The sequence below is a fragment of the Scatophagus argus genome, chromosome 5 (assembly GCF_020382885.2).
Source record: "Scatophagus argus isolate fScaArg1 chromosome 5, fScaArg1.pri, whole genome shotgun sequence".
Classification (NCBI taxonomy): Eukaryota; Metazoa; Chordata; class Actinopteri; family Scatophagidae; genus Scatophagus; species Scatophagus argus.
The window spans coordinates 24,275,415-24,295,995 of record NC_058497.1 but is presented as its reverse complement, the minus strand read 5'-3'; the positions used below and the strand labels follow the sequence as shown (position 1 = coordinate 24,295,995).

The following is a 20,581-nucleotide window of genomic DNA, read 5'->3' as shown; positions in this document are numbered from 1 at the left end:
TGTTCCTAAGCAAACCTCATATGCTGTACACGCACTGCAACTAATGGTAGCAATTAGGACGTGAAAAGCAAGCAGAAAGAATCAAACAAGGCCAACCTGATCCTCCTTTTTGCCTTCCCCACAGCTGCTGCTCCTTCTGCTTCAGCCTTCACACTCCTCCTCTGTTTGAACTTGGGGAGAGAAAACTCCACGTCCACGTCACTCTTCTCCAGCCTGGGGGGTGTTCCCTCTATCACCAGCTCCTCTCTGCGTTTCTCTTTCAGCCTCTTCAGGCCAAAACGACCGCCTCTCTTCTTCTTGGCCTTGAATGGTTTGCTGCCCTTCACACTCTGAAATACGCAGAAACAGACATGAATGACAAGAAGCTCAGTCGGCAAGATTTGCATTTGGTCAGCAATTTGAGTACTGTCTGATGAAGTACTGGCTTTTTGGGGATTTAATCACTGAAAATGTGTGAAAACAAGTTGAAAATGCTGCTTTATTTGACATTACACAATTTAGCTGAGTGACTGAATAGTCATGTATCATATTCAGAATATGATTGATTTATTACCATTTTGGTCATCTTGGCTTTGGGACCTTTGACCTCCACACTGGGAACACGAGGCCGCATGCTGACCTCTGCTCCAGGGATGGTCCTCTTCAGCTGGAAGCTGACCTTATATGGCTCTGCACACTGAAGGATCTTCAGAGCGTCTTCATACTTTACGTTGTCGAAGTAGACCTTGGCACTCAGCAGCTGGTCACCTTCACACAGAGAACATTAGGAATTAGGAATCTGAAGTATAAATCTTCTACCTTTTCTATGGGATACCAAATATTCCTTATGGTAGGCACCTCTTGATTTAATTTGATTCCCCTGGCTGTCTGCCAGCTCAGTTATTTTAGGTAGTTCCCATCACGCTGATGTATGTTCACATGTTCATTTTACTGATAAGTAGGGTTTTGATCAATTGGTTATTTAGGTTTATTTGGTCAAAATGTCATGATTGACAACTTTGTGTGGCTCCTCATTGGGTCACACGAGTGTGACCAAACTAAAGCAATTTGAAATATCCCTAGTGATCACAATTTGAGACTGGTAGGCTACATTCCTCAGTGGGTCAAACATCAAATTATCATAACTGCATGACTTGCTGTAACTTGTTTTGTGGTTGTAAATGTATTAAACCATTCTTTATTAATAACTTTAAGGTTTGTTCATAGCATTTACATCCTTCATGAATGTAATTCTTGGGAAATAATTTTATTTGATTTTTAATAAGAGTTTGCTCTTTAAATATTTGATTTTTCGTTATGTTGAAAGTGTTGACTATGTTATCCAAATGTGCTTCTTAAATGTATCACATGTGACCACAGGTACCTTCCTTTAGACTGAGATGTTTAGCAGCTGGTGAGTCTTTAAGGACATCTTTAACAAAAATCCCTCGCTGTCCTCCTCCAGTCACACTGTAGCCGCTGGCTCCAGCCTCCGCCTCCGTCTCCACCACAATTTCCACCGACTTAGGGGCTTCCTCCCCACTCTGAAACACAGACACACAACTTTTCATATCTCCAAGAAGAAGATAAAGATTTTACATTGGTACACTTTAGGGTCATACTGGAAGGTGAAATCCAAGACTAATGTAACTGGACAACCAAGTCAGCATTTTGCAGCTATAGAAAATGGCCATTGTTTAAATTCCATATTTTCTTATTGAAAATGTTGAAGCAAACAACAGCAATTCTGTAGACAATAAATATTAATTTATACCTCAACACTGTTCGTTGCCTTCAGCATATGAAATTGTGTTATGGAGCTTTAAGGCTGAGCACCACATGAGGAACGGAGTATTCTTCTGGCTTGCATTTCACTTATGTTTCTTTTCAGGATAGATTAAAAAAAATGTTCTTCAACACTGTTTAATATCTTGTTACACTTGCTTGAGTGAGTGCAGAGTTTACTCCTCAGTTATTTCTCATTTCACACTATGCTTCTGAATCCGTTTTATTCATTAAGCTGTCATGGAGGAAAGTGTATAAGTGAAGTTTATTTAGTCTAGAACATTTCGCAGAGCAAGGTCTCAAAGCCTTTCACAGGGGTATAAGTAACCTTAATAATCATGACAGCAATAAAAGGAGTTAGATAATATACCTTTAACATTGAGTCGAGTATGAGGGACAACCATGGACAGCCAAAGCCCTTGGCCCAGTACTTCAGAACAGTTAATCTAGATCAGAACTATCTAACTAACTCAACCATTTGAGTGACTTTGTTTGCATCGTCATCAACCTCCTTTAACATCATCACTGATGATCATGTTTTATGGCAGCAAGAACTCTGCAGCTGATGACCAATCACTGACACAAACAAAGAAACATTTCAGCCTGAAAAGTGACTCACTGTCTGTTCGTCTGTGGGCTCTGAGTCCATCTCTGGTTGGGCCAGTTGGCAGGTCGACTCTCTCAGGTGACTTCTCTTCTGACTCAGCACCTGCTTCAGCTCTGCATGGAGCTTCTCCTTCTGCACCTGCACACAACACAAACACAACGCGAGACGTCATATCATGATGCCAAAAGAGGCGCACAAAATCAACAAAACCTTGTTTGAAAACATGCTGTTTAAATGGTAAGTCTGTTATTATTACCCCACTGCCAGAGGAGAACAAATATTGAGATGATGATGGTGGAAGTGGTTATGACACTTTTCTGTTGCTGATTATTTATTGTCTTACTTCCCTACTTTTGAACATTTTATTTAAATATTTTACTTTTCTACTGCACTTTGAGCAAGATTTTGCATATGAAAGTTGCTTTAGAAATAAAGTTTATTATTACTGAAATAACAATACTGTTTATTATTACTTTAATCCTTTAAAGATAATACAAACTGTACAGCTGTAGTCTTTTTGTGCACCTGAGCCCTTCTTCTTGTGTGGAAACCCTGATGTTTCGACAGGCCGGTCGGCCACACTGACATTTCTGATTCAAACCATTAGGTGTCACCGTCCCAGGACAAGCAGCAGCACTGCTTTGTTTCACAAAAACTGTTGAAGTGCTATCGTTCTACTTTTTAGTCCATGAATGTGGGTCAGAGTGTTTACAGCTACTACTGACCCCGACACCTGCGGCTGGTTTCAGATCTGCCACATTCAGATGTTTTTTGTTGTCGACTTTGCGTCCAGCAGCTGACGGACACCTGCTGAAAAGGCCACGACTGGCATCTGTGCTGAGCTGGGAGAAATGAAAGGTTGTTTATGTGGTGGACAACGACCTCAGCAGATTGGCCCTGGACTATTGTGATCCAGTTTGTATGGGCCTGGTGGCTGTGGGGGTCATGAGGTCAATCACAAAGCTGCGTTCTCTTTTCCAAGGTAGTTCATAAAAATGTCAACTTGTACTGCATGCGACTGGAGCCTCAAGAGTCGTGAGGTCAACATCACAAGGACTCTCCTCGGTCCAAATAAATAAATCATAAGAACATATGAGGTGAACCTAACTGTCCTGTGATGCTGTCACGCTCTTTGCACTTCAGTCAAGTCGATGGAGTTTACTATTTTACAGTGAGGACAGCAGTAAAAAAAAAATAATTAGCTTTTCATTTTGAGACACCACGTGAATGCACTTTTAATCACAGCAACTAAATGTTAGCGTCTACGTGCTAACATGCTCACAGTGAGAATGTGCTGATGCTTAGCAGCTAAAACGCTCACCGCATTCAGCGCTTAAAGATGTTGATATGTGGCCATTACCTTTAAACACGGAGTGCAGTTATCTTTTAGTTTTCTCCTGCCTTAAGACAAACTTCACAATTACCCTTTGAACCTTTCTGCAGCTAACGAGAATAACAATCACACCACTGTTCCTTTATCAGTTTTTTAAATTAGGATATTTAAATGAACACGTTTATCGACCTGCATCCCCGGAGACGCATGTACGTATTAATGATTTCCCTTGTGTGTCACTGTTGGTGTGTCCTGGTGGTGTTTTAATGCTGGGAGGTCTGTGTGTGTGTGTGTGTGTGTGTGTGTGTGTGTGTGTGTGTGTGCGTGTGTGTCTCACCACTCTCTCAGGGCTCTCCTGTTCCTCTGTGGAGCTGCTGTGGTGAGGGTTGCGTTGTTGGGTGGATGGGGATCTGTCAGAGGGGGGCGACCGCCTCCTGTCTTTCACCTGCCAGTGCAGTAGAGGACAGAGTTAAATCAACTTGATCGCGGCAGAGGTTTCCAGGGTGCTTTTACTCAACTAACAAGATCATTTGGTCCTCCTCAGCAGCTTTGGAAGACAGCTTCTGGGAGAGGGGTATGGGAATGCGGGGATGTGGATTTTCTCACTTCACTCAGTTCTCACTTCATTCTGAGTTTTCGACCTTCCACTGCTCCGGTGAAGCTACTCAGCAGGAAAAAGAGTGGCCGTACAGGAAAGCTCCAGGCTTTGAGTATATGTTACAGCGTGCATCTGAGGCTCAGTCAGCTTTAACTGCAGGAATTAAAAAAGGAAATCTAAGCGGCGGGTCCTCTGGAGTACTGTGGATGACTGCTGCCAGTTCACTTGAGGAGGATGTGGCCATGACACTCCACAAAATAAAGTCTAAAAAAAGTTCCTGAACTTCCTTCACAGCACAGAGGCAGTAAAAAAAATATCTACATTAAAATTATCGGGGCTGAACTGGTCATCATCTCCAAAAGACCGACTGTCCTTTGTTCTGTGGCTGGATTTTAACTTCCTTGAAAATGCTGCGAAAACCTGCATTTTTTTCTTCATTTGGAATGCAACATCAGGACTGGAGGAGGTTTTTTTAAGTCAAGACCAGAAGTGTTTGTTTGATTTAATCTGCATTTTATTCCTCTGATTTATTTATTTATGTCATGACAATAAAGTTGACTTGACTTGAACTACCTCTCACCTCCTTTTGGGAGGAAAGACGTCAGCCTCACATATCTCCTTCCTCTACTCGCTTCATCAACTCTCACTTAGTTAATCTTGTAAAAACATCCTGTCTTAGCACTTCACCACAATGACCAACTACAGAGTCCTGGTGCGCATTGTGAGCTCGGTTCATTAGTCTTTGGTTGTGTCTGTTAACATGTGAAAGTCAGTGAACTCAGACTTAATGTAATAAAATATCCAGCACGTTCACAGACTAACACACAAAGCTACAGCATATTAATCCCTGTGGTTACAAGATTAAGTACACAATGAAAAATAATGCACAGCTCTGTTCATAAAGTGTAATAATGCACTAAATGTTAAACATATCAGAGCAGCAGAGCATCCTTAGTGAAGGGAATTATTGTGCAGAGAGAAACATCTGTCGTGTGTTTACTCACGGCTGGATCTCTGGTCTGGCTGAAAACATGGCTGTCCTCTTGGTCTCTGTCAGAGTCTGAAAGAGGAAAAAAAAAAACTTTACTTCAGTAAAAGTACACACACCACACTGTACAAGTAAAAGTCCTGCACTGAAAGTGTTGCTTAAGTAAAGTTAAGTAAGTTTTATCGGAACAGGACTGAATCATGTAACAGTAAATTAGCTCCTGCAGCGTTCTTAAGAAAGTGCAGCATCTGGTGTTCATGTCAGACTCGTGCATGTGGACTTTAAGTGTCTGTTACAGTGACATGGCTGTCAGCCTGAAGTTTCTGGGACTGCGGTCTTGAGATTCTTTCCGTAGTCTTGGTCATGCATCTGCACCGGCTACCCGAGCCCAAACCGTCCTAATTCTCCACTACGACGGCTCCGCAACGTTCATGACAGTAGTGATGTTGCCGTAAACATTTTGGTAGGCAAAGTAGGGAATGTTTAAATGTGCTTGTTAGGGTTCGTCTGGTCACTCACAGAAATCAGAGCTGAAGAAGAGCTGGACTGAGCAAGTGTTTATGTCTTCAGAGCAGAAATTATTAGAAAATGCCAAAGTTGACAGCATCAGCATCACTCAGTCCACCTGAAGTAAATCTGTGAACTGTGAACTGATTCACTTAAAGAGAGCTGACAAAGACAAAAAAGACAGAAAGCTGCTGCAACGATGTAAGAGTTAAGTGTCTCAGCGCTAACTGACAGTCTAACAGACAGGATTCAGGACCCACAGCAGATGTAACTGGTGCAGCCAAAGAGGACCAGACCAGCGGCCAGACTCGCTTCCTGACGCTTTGATGTCCACTCAGACATTTAAGGTTGCCAACTGTTTTGAGACACATTTGATATCCACCAGTCAGTCACTGCAGGGAGCTGATAAGCAGAAATTAAACCAGCAGGGAGCAACTGTAAGAGCCCAGGTAGTTCACGATAAAGAAGACACTGATTAAGGTGCAGAGTTTGCTGAATGTGGAGAAGCTCATCTCCTGGTCAGGTCACCATCGGTCCATCAGCAGCACATCTCTGTGGGAGTTCAGGAATCACTTGCCTTTCTGTCATTGTGGCCTGCAGTAATCACATTCCTCACAGTTCTGCCTTTATGTGATCCCTTTTTAACTGCCTGAGCTGAGCCAAGCTGTGTGTGTGTGTGTGTGTGTGTGTGTGTGCGCACGCTCGTTTGGATGGGTGGGGTGTCGGCGTGGATGTCGTGCCTGTTTGGGTGGGTTGGAGGTATCTGGTTTCTAGGAGGTCACAGGAACACATAACACACGCTGCTGACTGCTGCCCAGCCATCAGTGTGTCGAATGATTCGATCCTCACAGATATGAAGGGGGACATCAAAACCACCACTGAGACCCTGTCAGATCACTGACTCTGCTGCTCCCACAGTGATGATGGGATACCACTGATGTTCAGACTGGTGTCTTTTTTTATCATTCTGTGAAGGTTTGATTATTGTGAGACAAATAAGTTTACAGTAAGAATCTACACACTGCAGCCTAAAACTTTGGGTTGCAGTCTGGACGTTAGGGCGTAGCCATGCGGTTTAAGAAGTCCACCATCATTCCTGCGCCCAGAAAACAAGACCAGCCGGCCTAAATGACTACCATCCAGTGGCACTCACTTTAATATTGATGAAGTACTTTCAATGGCTGGTCGAGGATTGCATCTGCTCCTCACTATCGTCCCAACCAATCAACAGAGGACGCTGCAGCACATATCGCCCACACTGCCCTACCGTCAGGGAGTCATGTGATCACTGTTCACTGACTACAGTTCAGTGCTTAAAACCACTGTTCCCTCCAGGCTCATCACAAAGCTCAGACACCTTCAAGATGCACAGACCTGAAGCTGATGAGGGTAGGCAGACACACCTCTACCACCATGACGCTTGCCACAGGAGCACCCCAGGGCTTTAACGCCTCGGCTCTACTCCAGGTACACATGATCGTGTAGCCACTTTCGAGTTTAACTTCATCTGTCTCAGGCCCAATCACAGTAAGAATGAAAAGGTTTACCTGGAGAAGGTAGAGGACTGGACCCACTGGTGTCAGAACGACATCCTGCATACTGACTCAGTGGGGAGAAAAGCAGAGACATCCGAGAAAACTACAAGAATCCCCTTAAATGCTGCAGAATTTCTCCTTTTGCACCGTTGAGAGCATCCTGATGGGGGGACACTCGCTACTATTGCTGTCATGTGCAGGACAAGACTCTTTTTTTTTGTCTGGTCTGAAACATATTTTTGTAAAATCAGAATGAAAACTTTCATGAGCTCTGAGCTGTGCTCTCACCTCTTGGGGGAAACAGGATATTTCAGTTTAAATAAAACTACGGTTCTGAGCTTGTGTGCTTGTGGAGGTTTGCACCTGACAGCAGCTTCAAACTGCAGCTCTGTGTGACAGACAGAACGCAGCAGGTGGATGAGGTGGCACTCCCTGGACGGAGCCGAGGAATGGAGGGATGGCAGGAGGAGGAGGAGGAGGAGGAGGAGGTGAAGATTTGAAATGCCTCGCGGCCCGGTCTTATTATAGATCAGACTCACACATCTGCAGGCCTCCACTCGCCTGGTGACTGCCCCCGTCAGCATGGACCCCCACCCTTCTGCATATGTAAGTACGGGGGGGTGATTGATAAGTCTGTGGCCTGCAGCAGAAGGAATCCACTTGAGAAAATTGAGCACAATTGGTTGTCATCGTAGTGCCTGCCTACATTTAGACACTGGGTCCGGCAGTCGTGGAGCATGCGGATCTCTTGTTTGTAAAAGGGTTTCTGTGAAAAGCAGATTTCATCTCAAAGGAAGAGTAAATGAAAGAATTTCTTACTCAGGCTGTCACTCATTTCTGTGGCACAAATGAACATCAAAGACACAAACGCTCACATATCCACATGTCTGAGCCTTCGCATTATGACAGTCACACTGTGCCAGCACTGAACACACACGGGCCACACATCCTGTCAAAGTGCTGTCGGGCACCAGAGGAACGACAGCAGTGACAAACAAAAAATAAAAAAATATCCAAGAAGATAAACCAAAGCACAAACAAAATAGGTTTGCTTTCTGTGTGGAACGCTGCTGCTTTCAAACAAATTAAAAGTCGTTTTATTTTCTAGGGTTTCTATTAATAACTGAAAATTCCTAATGATGTAGTGGCCACAGGGCAGATCGTCCTGCCAATGTGAACCGAGGCCACTACGGTGCAGCTGGAGAGACTCGGTTCTTGCTGCGTGACTCACGAAGATCAGACTCATGAATTTGAAGATCAGAGAAGAAACCAGAAAGCTGAGGGGCTTGTTGGCGCTGTCAGCCAGCCTGCGGTTTATCTAGCGGGAGCTGGATTAAGCCGCCCTGAGTGATGATGTGGACGAGTGTGTTAGTGAGGCCACAGGGCGGGAAAAGACAGCTTTAAGACTGTCTGACGGCACCTCTCAGCTTCAGCACAGGGTTTGTGCAACAAAATGACTAACGCCTTTTCACTTTCTGTGTGGGAATCTGCAGCTTCGCTCTGCTTTACACATCTCATGGAGTGTTTCAGCTCACCGTTTGGCAGTTTTCAGGAAAAAAAACCCCTCTAAAAGTCACTGTACGCTACCCGCTTAGAGGCAAATAGGAGACAAGAGCCAGATGTTTCCGTGTTGGTGGAGACCAAAACCAACACAAACATGACAAATCAGTGATGCTGCTCCTTAACTGCCAGATGTGGAAATAAAACAGCTTGAAAGGTGATGATAGGATGTGATCACTACTTGTTTCTGGGCAAAGAAAATCCAACCACATAATAAGTTAAGAGAAGTTAAGAGTTGTTGTCACAGTTAATAAAAGAGGCAAAACTCCAGATGAGTTTGAGAACCAAAGACTTGTTCTGGTCTCTTTTAAAGCACCCGAGCTGACAGTGCTGATCCTTCAGACTGGTCCACATGTCCATGAGGGACCGTGAACATACAGTATGTATATTTCTTTGTCCTGTCCTGCTCTGTCTTACAGCAGCCGTCTTATGAAACTGACTTCAGGGCTTTTATCCTGCTCAGAGGCTGCTCTCAGCCTGTTAGAGATGGACAAGTTAATGATGTTATAGTTGGCTCAGTAATGGCAGCACGCGGGCATCGGGTGTCGAGCCAAAGAAAACAGCCGCCTATCTGCCCTTGAATAAAGCCGATAACGTTTCTTTGACACAACGCGCTGCAGCAGTGACGCAGCAGAAGACAACTGAGGATGTGAGTGTGTGATTTATTTGTGCCCTCACGTATTATCAGCAGAGGCCAGAAATTGGAAAAAATAGGATTTCTCCTCTTCACGAGCACACACACACACACACACACACACACACACACACAGTGCAGAGGAAATACCGCAAGACTGTTTCACAATTGGTAGCAGCCTGAGTACATAACATGAACCGTATTGGATCTAATTTTAGGACAATCACAAGACCAGAGGAGGGAAACGGTTTCTATTCCAGACACCAGACTGACTGTAAATACTTCAACAAACAAAAACACTGAAATTTAGAAATCAGCATCACCAGATCCTTCAGAGAGCAGGAAGATTTTCAGCACGCTTTAATTCTTATCCCCCTTTAAAATCAGTTCTAGTGAATCTCTTTACCCCACATTTTCATTTCATTTGGTTCATTTCCCACAGTTCAGTGTGCAATTTCCAAAACCAGTTTTACAAAACAAAGACTACACTTAACCCCAGACTGCGTACACACAGTCCCTTATATTAACTCCTGCTTTCTCTTCTTTTGTAAAAACTGTTGGATTGGATTGTCTGAGCGACAGAGTGAGAGCATCGCGACGTTCTTCAAAGACTCAGCTGGTCTAAGGAACACGAAGACGATTGGACAGACATGATGATGATGTCAGAATTTGCAAACAAGAGAAACTTGTGGGTCAAAATTCACCAATCAAAGAAGACAACTTTCAACAATAAGGATGAAAGGTTGTGACTGCAAAAACATGGAAGAGTCAGAGTGGAAAAGCAATGAATCACACGTACTCGACCGTCTTGTCAGTTAAAGAGAAGACAAGAAGGAGAGATTTCAACTTTCAACTCTTTCATCGATTTTCTTTCAGTTCCCATCGAGACGAATGATGGTTTTGTCTCATGTCTCTATATTAGACTATACTTTCTATATGTATATATATATACTGTATATACTATATTGACTTTATGGTTGTGCTTCTGCCTAACTTACAATGAAAGTGAAAAGAATTTCACTGCTGTCAACAGTTTTTATGAGGGACTTTTTATTAGCAGCTGCACTGTCGTACACATTGAAGTGTTTACAGTCGTGTAACTGTAGTCTGTGTATTATCCAAACTAACAAGGACATTGTTTGTGGAAAGACGCTCCACTGGTTTAATTTTACACTTTAAGGTCAGTTTACTGCACTTGCAGTTCAGCTAAGCCGTGCAAGAGACTAAAAACTAAGGCTGTTTCTGCTTCATGGAGGTGCAGAACAAAGTGTGCTAAGTGTAGCACAACAAACTGACTCGTTTTAGTGGCTGTTGAGATGTTTTCCAGTCGTGTTTGTGTAGCAAAACGTGATCTTTTCCTAACCGAGTGTTTGTGTGTCTAAACCTGACCAGATCTTAAACACAACGTTGTCACAACATCAAATACCAAACACCCCCAAATCAAGCATAAAGTTTCACCGAGTCCCTGCAGAAACGTTCAGTGCCTGACTCTGAGTGACTTTATGATGATGATGAACTGCAGTCTGTTGGATATTAGACTTCATGATGGTCAAAACTAGAGCCTACTGTGGCAAAACGCAGCAAAATCCAGGCCACAGCAGAGAAGCATCTGTGCCTCACCTCACTTCAGCTCCACAAGGCTGCAGGTGTAGGTGGGTAAGATGGAGGTGTTCAGGTCGTCTGTGACGGCACTGAGGGACTCACTCTGAGGGAATCTCACAGGAGGGTAGTTTGGATTTTAAGTTTCCTGCCCCACAGTGATGACAGTAACAACGTGATATCCGGCTTCTGATCTACAGACAGCGACCTCCATCATCGGTGATGGAGGAGAAAAGCCTGTGGGGCTCAGTGGCTCCCACAAGGCACCGACACCACCGGGGCTTCGACTCCCACTGCGACCTCCGGCGCTGAACATTTAGGAAGCGATGCTGCTGCAAGCCACTTTAGATAACAGCTCAGTGTCCAAAACCACTGGAAGATCAGTGAGACAGATACCAGGGTGTCTCCTGCTTGTGTGAGATATCAGACGGGCAAAACAAGACACACCCGCAGGCGTGAGCCACTGGACAGGAAACGCCTCCATGTAAACAGGAAAAAAGGAGATTTTTGACAGATGCACATATAGAGTCTCCCACACACACACACACTCACACACACACACACACTTGACTCCTGTGAGGGTAAAAATTGGGCACAAATTTTGAACTGTATTTCTCAGTTTCAGGGAAGTAATATATTTTTAATAGCATCTCAGAGTTTAACTGACATTTGCTCTCGAGTGTTTACATGAGTCTTCCTTCCTGAAAAGTCCTCTCGGCTCTCTGTGTACTCTGAGGGAAGTTCCCCCTCGTACGAACGTCAAGCAGCGTTTCCTCGTGAAGTCTCCCCCACCTAACCGCCCAATCAACTCTTGACCCTGCTTCCTGGTCTAAAATTAAACCCCACCCACAACCGTGACCGCTGCCACCCAAAGTCTGTCTCCAGGAAACTGCCATCATCATCCATCATTTCATTTTTGACGTCATTTGCTCTCAGCTTGTGGATGCACACGCAGGTTATCCCTGCTGCTGCACGTCTTCCAGAGCAAATACGTCAAAATAATCGTGCTTTCTTACAGTGTCCACAATGACAAAATGCCAAAAGAGCTGCACGCCCTCGGACTTTATTATTGGTGGCATCAGAGCTGTGATCCCCCTGATGGCCTGTGCAGACAGAATTAGTGGTTCAGTTACTGGCCTCTATTTAAACATGTCCAGCTGGAGTAAAGACGAGTCTGGCAGCTGCCATTACGAAACAGAGACATCAACACATATTAAAGCAATCTCTCATACGCTGCAGAGAGCCTACAAAGATTTTACAACAGTTTCCAAGCTGTACGCACACAATTAAACTTTATAAAAGGTTCATTCAGGGAACAAATAGTTAAAGTTGTGAAAACATTACTATAAAAATACTATATGAAAAGACAGAATTACACTAAAATTGAGATGCTTTCTTGTCCTTTTGAACAGATTTAGTACGAAATCTGTCATTTTCTTGCCAATTGAGTTGTTCATGCACCGTGTGGCTCACTGTGTACCTGTTAGCTGTCTGTGCTAATGCTGTCACATTCACTGGGATTTCCACTCAGGTGACATTTGTAAAAGACTGAATTTAGGCTCAGGACTTTCACAAAAGCATCTCTATGTCTTCTCTTTGATGCAGCCAGACTCCAAACAACAAGCTGAAAACAATCATTATCAGCAGACAGCAGTAAATCAGTCCAGTCTGATTTACAGGGAACATACAGTATGTTGTCGGTACTGAAGCCGAGAGAAACACCTGAGCAGCAGCGCCCTTGTCTGAACACTGCTGGAAAGCAGAATCTGCCTTTTAATCTGGTGTTCTTACTAAAATCTGAAATTTTGCCATAACGTAAGCACTAATATCTGCTTGACCCGGCGCAGGCATTATGTAACCCAGTGCCACACATGTGTTGGTGATCCTGTCACTGAGCGGGTGTGTTTTGGCTCCGGGGGCCAACACACATACCAGGCTGCTGTGCGAGCTCTGCGGTTGAGTTGGAATTGGGGGGGCCAAACAGATCCAATGACCGTCACACAGCAGCTGTCGCTGGTGTGTAACATTAAGACAGGGGCGATCCGAAATGACCACGTACTGCTGGCCACCAGCGGCTCTGCCGGCTCTGCAGCGTGAAGCCAGTTGAACTTTATTCGGTCAGTAACGCTCTGTTTTTACAGAGTTCAGGTGCTTTTCGGTCCATCCAGCTCTGGAGGCCCCATTCATCTGGCTCTCCTAGAGGCTTAACTAAATGCTCCAACTAATTTTCAAGTGTTATTTGACCCAAGTGTGATTACAGAACAGCACTGGAGGCATAGTGACACACCACGCTGCAAATAGTGACCATAAACGTCAGTGAATGCTCAAGTGTTTGTAAGCAGCAACTGGCATGTTGGAATAAACACACGTCAGCTGTCTTACCAAAACTGTCCCTGCATTTAAACAGCGAGCTATTGTTACGCTCTCCAAAGTCAGCAGTGTGGAGTCTGATGCATAAACTATCCTGCACAGCTGCACAGCCCCTCAGCTACCAACCGCTGAAGCAATATTTCAGAAAAGAAAACAAGTTCTCAGACTGATTTTTTACTGAATCATACAGACAGGGAGTACAGACATGGAGCAACAAGGACACGGTCTCTGAAGGCACAGAAAGTGAGTTACGAGTGTCATTCAGCCATGACTCCTAACACCTGCTTTCCTCTCAGCACCAGAGTGCCTTCAGGTATCAGCACACTGCACTCCGTCACCAGCACAGAGAGACTTTATTAAAGCATATCCATCCAGCCTACCTTAATTCTCAGCCTCCTTCAGCGCTTCAGAGGTGACAGACCTCCACCTGCAGCAGCAGCAGCAGCAGCAGCAGCAGCAGCAGCTTAAATCTCCACCTCTCTCTCTCTCTTATCTTCCTGCAACTCTGTCTCTCTAACATGCACTTCCTGTCTGTCCTCAGCTGCTCTCCTTCCCTTGTTCTTACTCTTGTAGTTGGTGTTTTTTGATCTTTTCCCTCTCTGTCTTTGCCCCTTGTCACCAGCCTGTTGCTCCCCTCACTGAAGCCTCAGGCTTGGCCTTGGCCCATGGCATCTCTGGGACGGACGCATCCAGCCATCCGATTGGCTGGAGGGCAGAGAAATGCCCCCATATTAGGGCAGAAACAGGCGGGGCCGTGATAAAGGAGGGAGGAGAAGAAGATAACAAAGTTTGTGACATAGTAGAGCGTCTGTCTGAGTGGTGAGACGGCCGACTGTTTCTCTCTCTGTCTCTCAGATGCCTGCAGCATGCCTCCACACAGAAACCTGCAAACCTGTGTGATACTGATTTAAAATGACTTTTTCTTCAGTTCAGCACAACTGTCTCCTTTCCTGGAGGAATTTTAAGTGACATAGTTGTGAAATCTGAAAACAGACCTGACTACTTGTCTGACTACTGCAGTATTTTCTTAAGGATGAATTGCCCTCCTCATCTGCGATCCAGCTTTATACTGCTGAGTTTGCCTGAAGTGCTGCCATTAAGTTCTAATCGTTTAATGTGGAGGCTGACCAGTGGGACGGTTTCCAAAACTACACTGAGCTCACTTCATGGCAATAAAGGATCTTCGGAAAAAACACTAGCTGGCACATGTTGGGCCACATGGGGGTTCATTCCAGTAAACTGTTTGCTGGTGATGTGGATCTCCACGTCCCGGACTCCAAAATAAACCTGAAAACAGGCTCTTATAAAATCCCAATGGTCCCTAATGCCTGCATGAAGCCTCTAACAAAAGATGTTGTTGGGAAGTTATTTTTATCCCAAATCACTGAAAATAGGACCAGCAGGCCTTGGATCTCGTTTTAGAGAAAGTGTGACGTTTCCTTTCGGGGGAGCAGCTGTTGTGTGCTGAACAATGTGTGTGTGTGTGTGTGTGTGTGTGTGTGTGTGTGTGTGTGTGTGTGTGTGTGTGTGTGTGTGAGTGAGTGTGTGTTCGTTTGTTTTTTTGTCTCTGGGTGTTCCCGTCTGCATTTGTATTAACGCATGTCTGTTGGTTTCCTTCCCCGTGTTTTCAGATGATTTGTAGTAAACCAGCTGATGTAAATATGAGAAGGTCAACCGGACAGCCGGACAGCCGGACAGCCGGACAGCGAGCCAAGTCCTCCCCAAAGCCCCCCTCCTCCAGCACCATTCACACACAGGCAAGACAGACAGACAAGACAGACAGACAGAATGAGAAACCAAACGACTACAAATGCTGAGTATTGTAGTCATTTGGTGTCATTTTGCAGGTGTGTTTTCGTATGACGCTTTGATGAGCCCCATCGCTAAACTCTCTTCCTCTGCAGTGAAGTCAGAGGTCATGAGCTCGCTGGGGTTCAGCGTCTTGCTCAAGGACACTTCATCACGCTGGACGGTGACACCAAGACTTGATCCTCACATACTCTGCATCCAGGCTGGCTTTCAGCACCTGCCATCCAGGTGGCACTAACGCGAACAAAGCAAAACTGACACAACTTCACGCTCACTGGGGTGAAATGAAGTGGAGGCGCATTCACTGCAGTAGAAGTAATTCAGCTGGATAAAAGGAGTTTACCTGACTCCGTAAGCCCAACTGTGTGGAGCAGATTCTGCCCCGAAATGACTGTTGAGCGGAAACAGTCTCAAGTACTGTACGTAAATATGTAGAGAGATTAAATTCTGCAAACAACAGGTCAGTGGTGCTGGCAGCTAATACTTGGAACAATATGATTAATATTCAGCATTATACAAGAAAACTGATTCTGACGAAAGCCTGAAAGGACAGACGAATGAGCACTGAGTAGTTTGGTTGGGTTTAGGCATGAAAAACCCAGACTGGCCTAATCGTGACTGTTTTAACTGTTGATTCACTGACTGTTCAAGTCATCTGATCAAGGTCACGCATGTGCGACCATTACAGGCCACAGCGCACCTTCACAGGTATTCACAAACTGCACGCATTCGACATCTCCCTCACCCCTGTTACAGTTTTGTCTTTCTAATTATCATTCTAATTAGCTCATGTTTCATTGCCATCATAACTTTGCCAAGCTACAACCTGAGCAGAAGGTCTGATCAGTCAAAATACATGGCAACACCTGCACAGGTGTGCAGATCCTTGAAGCTTTTAACCAGAACCAGGGGCTTTACAAGCCACAATCAGCTGGCCCTGCCACCCAGCCCATAACCCCCCCATAGGCCTTGTGCAGCACCGTCCCGCCCGGTGCCCAGCCCACAGCCCTGCAGATGAAGGGTGGATGTGTGTTTGGCCAGCGAGCCGTGCAGAGGTGTGGTGGTGCTGTCAGCACAGATCAGGCGGCCAACACTGTGTCAGCTAACATGGTCATTGTTACACTGCGGCTCCCACACAAAGCCAGGATTTAGACACCGGGGAGGCCTGGGAGCCCGGAACAAGGGCTGGCCCGGACAAGGGGAGGGATGACAGAGAAAGAGGAAGGTGTCCCTGTCGGGTTTCACTGCTGTGGCAGCTCATTTCTTCTGGCGATTTGTCACAGCAGCTCGCAGACACACAGCGATCTGTAAATGACGTTTGGTTTTACAGACGCGGCAGAGGTAAAGGAGCACTGAGGGGTGGGAGGAGCAGTAGAGTGGTGAGGGAGTAAGGAGGGGAGGAGGGAACGGGGTGTGTTGACGGGTGAGGAGGGGTAAGGCAGGATGGCATGGGGCACGATATCCCAGCAGACCACAACTATGCCATCGTCAGCGCTTAGATTGGTCAGGAAACTGGAGCAGGCTGGCTCTGTGTGTGTGTGTGTGTGTGTGTGTGTGTGTGTGCGTGAGGGTGAAAAGCATAATGGGCAGGGGGGATATTTACCAGCTCTCCAGAGGTTGTTAACTTCAATTTATGCCCACAGTGGACACAGAAAATACTCATGTCTGATTGGCTGGAAGGTGCCTGTCACAATTGCAGCATATGAGCTGATGAAGATTTAACCAAAACGTGATATAAACTCTGTTTTGTGCCTCCTGGCTTATCCCCCACTATTGTTTCCTATACATTCCTAATTTATTGTATTTTATTTGCAGTTTGCAGTTTATATGCTTGTGCTTCTTTGAAATATTCACTAAAATTACTACCACATTAATACTGACTGTACAGTAAATTCAAAAGTACAGCAAGAAGCTGGCTGTCACTGCGACACGGGAGAAAAGACAGCCAGCTCAGACGCATCAGCGCAGCCAACCAATCACGACGTTGAGTGGTGAGCAATGGCGGGACACCTCACCTTCACATCTGACGTCTCACACACACACACACAGAGGAAGGAGGCTGCCTCTGTTCAAAGGAGCTCAAACTCATCAGGTGGGGCAGATGAACTAAACACAAGCTTAAAGCTGTTTTTCAGTGACACGATGTTCACTTCCTCCCTCGGCTTCGCCTTCACCTGCAGCCTAACGACCTCTCTGTCTGCTGACCCGACCTCCGGGTATTAATAGAGACGAATGAGAGGCGTTCATTTTTACAAATGCCACAGTACACATGCATGTCCGTTGTGGAAACCTGTGGTCGTTAGTAGGATTTATGAATAAACTTTTAGCCTTTTTCATTTCAGTTTTTTGGACAATTCATGGATTCATTAACATTACTTTTAACATTGGCTCAGGAAAAAAAGATATATTTATTAATTAAGACTTTTCTGAAAAACAATTGGCAGAGAGACGTCTGCCATCGATTCAGACAACAATGTTTCAGGATTTAACTCCCATAAATTAACCTTCCAAGTTTTGCTTTAATCTAAGGAAAGTAATGCTCAAACCTGGGTTTACAGGAGGACATGGAAATGTTTTGCCCTACAGTCTAATTATTATATGATGATATCTTCAGTGTTTCTGAAAATGTTCTACAGTTGAGCTGCTCTGCACCGCAGATGAAGACACTTCGTTCATCCTGACCTGCATTGGAGGAGGGCGTCCAGGTGACTCTGAATATTCCACGCAGACACTCACACATGGTCCGCAGCAGGAAGCCGATGGAGGAGACACACCGACGGAGCAGCCCGCACACGGGCCGTGGGGCTGGGAGAACTGGGCGTCAGAGCTGAGGGGAGGCAGGCGGGTGTCTGAGCAGATCTGGGCGAGTCGGTTTGATGTTTGGGCCCACGGGAGACCGAGCTACACTGTCAGTGTGGACCACGAAGAGACAGAAAGCAAGAGAGAGAGAGAGAGAGAGAGAGAGAGAGAGACAGACGGTGGAGGGGTCCCAGGATTGGGGGAGAGAGGGGGATGGATGGAGGGGAGGGATGACCAGAACGTGAGACAGAAAGAGAGCAAGACAGGAGAAGAGAGGGACTGTCTCATCAGTGTGTGTGCATATCAACATATGGACCAGTGAACTTTCTCTTTCTTCTGCAGGCCATCATAGAGTGACAGATAGACATACGTGTGTGTGTGTGCACTTGTGCGTGTGCGTGAGGGAGAGGCGACAGCAGCGAGACAGTACAGAATAGGGACGTATTAGCACTAGTGGACAGTCAGCAGTTTGCTGCAGCCCCATGTAAAGCCCTGCTCCATTGTTAGTGGTGCTGGAGGCTTTAGCTGTGGCCCAGCATGGCCTTGTTACTGGGCTTAGAGGGCCTGGATGCTGGACACAACCACAGTCAGACACAACCACAGCCAGCACACCTCGACTGGGGCAAACACAACTTCTCTCAGAAAGTTCTTCTGTATGTTTCTCACAGGAAAACCAAACCCAACAATTCATCGATCTCTGCTTTCCAACTTCCCTCTCCTCTCTGTGGCAGTGAGTCCAAAACCCGCTGGCTGCCGATGAGGACACAAAAATCAAAAATAAGTCACAAATATAGAAGTTATTCATTATTTTTTAAAACAAGAGTCAGTCTTTCCTAGTTGTTTCCTAGTTTTTATAAAACATTACTCAAAGGAAATAATGACAATTGTTGGGGAAAGTTTTTAACAAAATTATGAAACATTTAAAGATCTTGGTCAAATTAAAGGTTTTGTACGACTGACGGAGCTTTACAGAAGAATCTGAAATCCATCTTCTGATACACAGATGATGCTCGTCAGTCCGATCAGTTCTTTGTTGCTTTTGCTGTATTTGTGGGATTTGTTGGCAGTCTGCAGTTTTCATACACTGACACAATCTGCTCTACAAACACTGGCAAAGGTGTTAAAACAATTTAAAAAACGAGTTGTAAGTGAGCTTCCTGCACATGCGATGCTTTGACGCAGGCTTGATAATGCAATAGTGAAACCAAATCTTCACTAAGACAACAAAACTTAAACCAGCAGGTGTTGCTGGTGATTTGAAGTTGTGTTACTAAAGATCAGTTGGTTGACATTAAGTGGACGTGTGTGACAACGTTGTTAAAATGCTCATTAGGTTTGCGTTTTCAACTTCGTGCATCAGTCGTCGATTTCCTCAGATTTCTTTATTATGACTGTTATTTCAGATTCAGTGGTGCCTCTGTGCCACATTTCACATACTTGTAACTGGCTGTGAAAGCCAGCCGGACCTTCATGTGCTCCTGTGGGTCTGATAATTTGACTTGTGGGACTGACGGTGATGATGCAATTCTTGCGAGAAAAACCATGGCAAAGCCATGGGTTTATCAGTGATGGACGTCCATCTTTGGAGCTCGTTAGTCTAACACCGTTTGTCATTACCTCCCCATCCTGAGCCCTCATCGCTGCAGCTGCCACACGGCGGCTCATCCTGATCCTCACCCAGATACCAGACTGGTGGTCAACATCTAACTTTTAATCCTGCCCTCCGTACTTTGGTTTAGCCACCAGATTTTGGCATTGGGTGTAAATTTAGAGATTTGGAGCTGTTCAGTATAGATTTAATTCTACACAGGAAACAGAATTGATCTTAAACCATAAGGACAAACGAACTGGATTATCTGGATTCAGATAAACAAAGACTTACCCACAAAACAAAACCCTCAAATGACACAAGGAACAAGCTGCAACACTCAGCACTGAGGTGCTAAGACAAAAGGGGAGGAGCAAGACAGCAGATATACACAAGGTGATGAGACACAGGTGAAACCAATCAGGGCGGGGCACACAATCAAAAACAAAACAAAATAAAGGCAGGAAGTGGAGGTTAAGAGAAGACAGACCAACGGACTGCCAAAATAAAACAGGAAACAAAAACAACACAGAAACACACACATGGCCGGATGTGTCAGGATGAACAAGAACAGCAAATCACAATACGTACACGTTAAGCTGGTAACATCTCTGACATGTGGATTATAAAATCAACGTGATGAAGCCCCGCCAGAACAACACAACGGCCTTTTCTGACCTGATGCAACTACCAGCAACACACAAACTTTTTCAAGTTCTTCCAAACTCTCAAAAATCTCCTCCATCTGCAGACTTCAGCTTCTGGCCTGTTTTGACCAAAAGATTGATTGTCTGCAGGCCAAAAGCACCACTTTCATCACAATCCAAGAACAAAATCATTGATTCTTTTAATTTCAAGGCTGCGTCCACACAGTGTTCTTTAGCTATTCA

General features: G+C 45.1%; 1 protein-coding gene across 4 annotated transcripts in view; it reads right to left on the bottom strand.

The window, feature by feature from the left end:
- The window catches only part of prx (periaxin), a 35,912-nt gene extending 15,710 nt beyond the window's left edge, over positions 1-20,202 (bottom strand). For 3 of the 4 annotated variants that reach the window (XM_046389919.1, XM_046389920.1, XM_046389921.1), the window contains exons 1-8: positions 19,986-20,202; positions 17,987-18,853; positions 5,307-5,362; positions 4,042-4,149; positions 2,384-2,509; positions 1,364-1,523; positions 554-747; positions 97-329 (exon numbers count right to left, since the gene is read on the bottom strand). In XM_046389919.1, the coding sequence (XP_046245875.1) occupies positions 97-329; positions 554-747; positions 1,364-1,523; positions 2,384-2,509; positions 4,042-4,149; positions 5,307-5,362; positions 17,987-18,044 (935 nt within the window). In that variant the 5' untranslated portion in view covers positions 18,045-18,853; positions 19,986-20,202. Of the gene's footprint in view, positions 1-96; positions 330-553; positions 748-1,363; positions 1,524-2,383; positions 2,510-4,041; positions 4,150-5,306; positions 5,363-13,875; positions 14,209-17,986; positions 18,854-19,985 lie in introns of those variants that run through there. The other variant, XM_046389922.1, reaches the window with a different exon arrangement.
- Between the last annotated feature and the right edge of the window lie 379 nt (positions 20,203-20,581).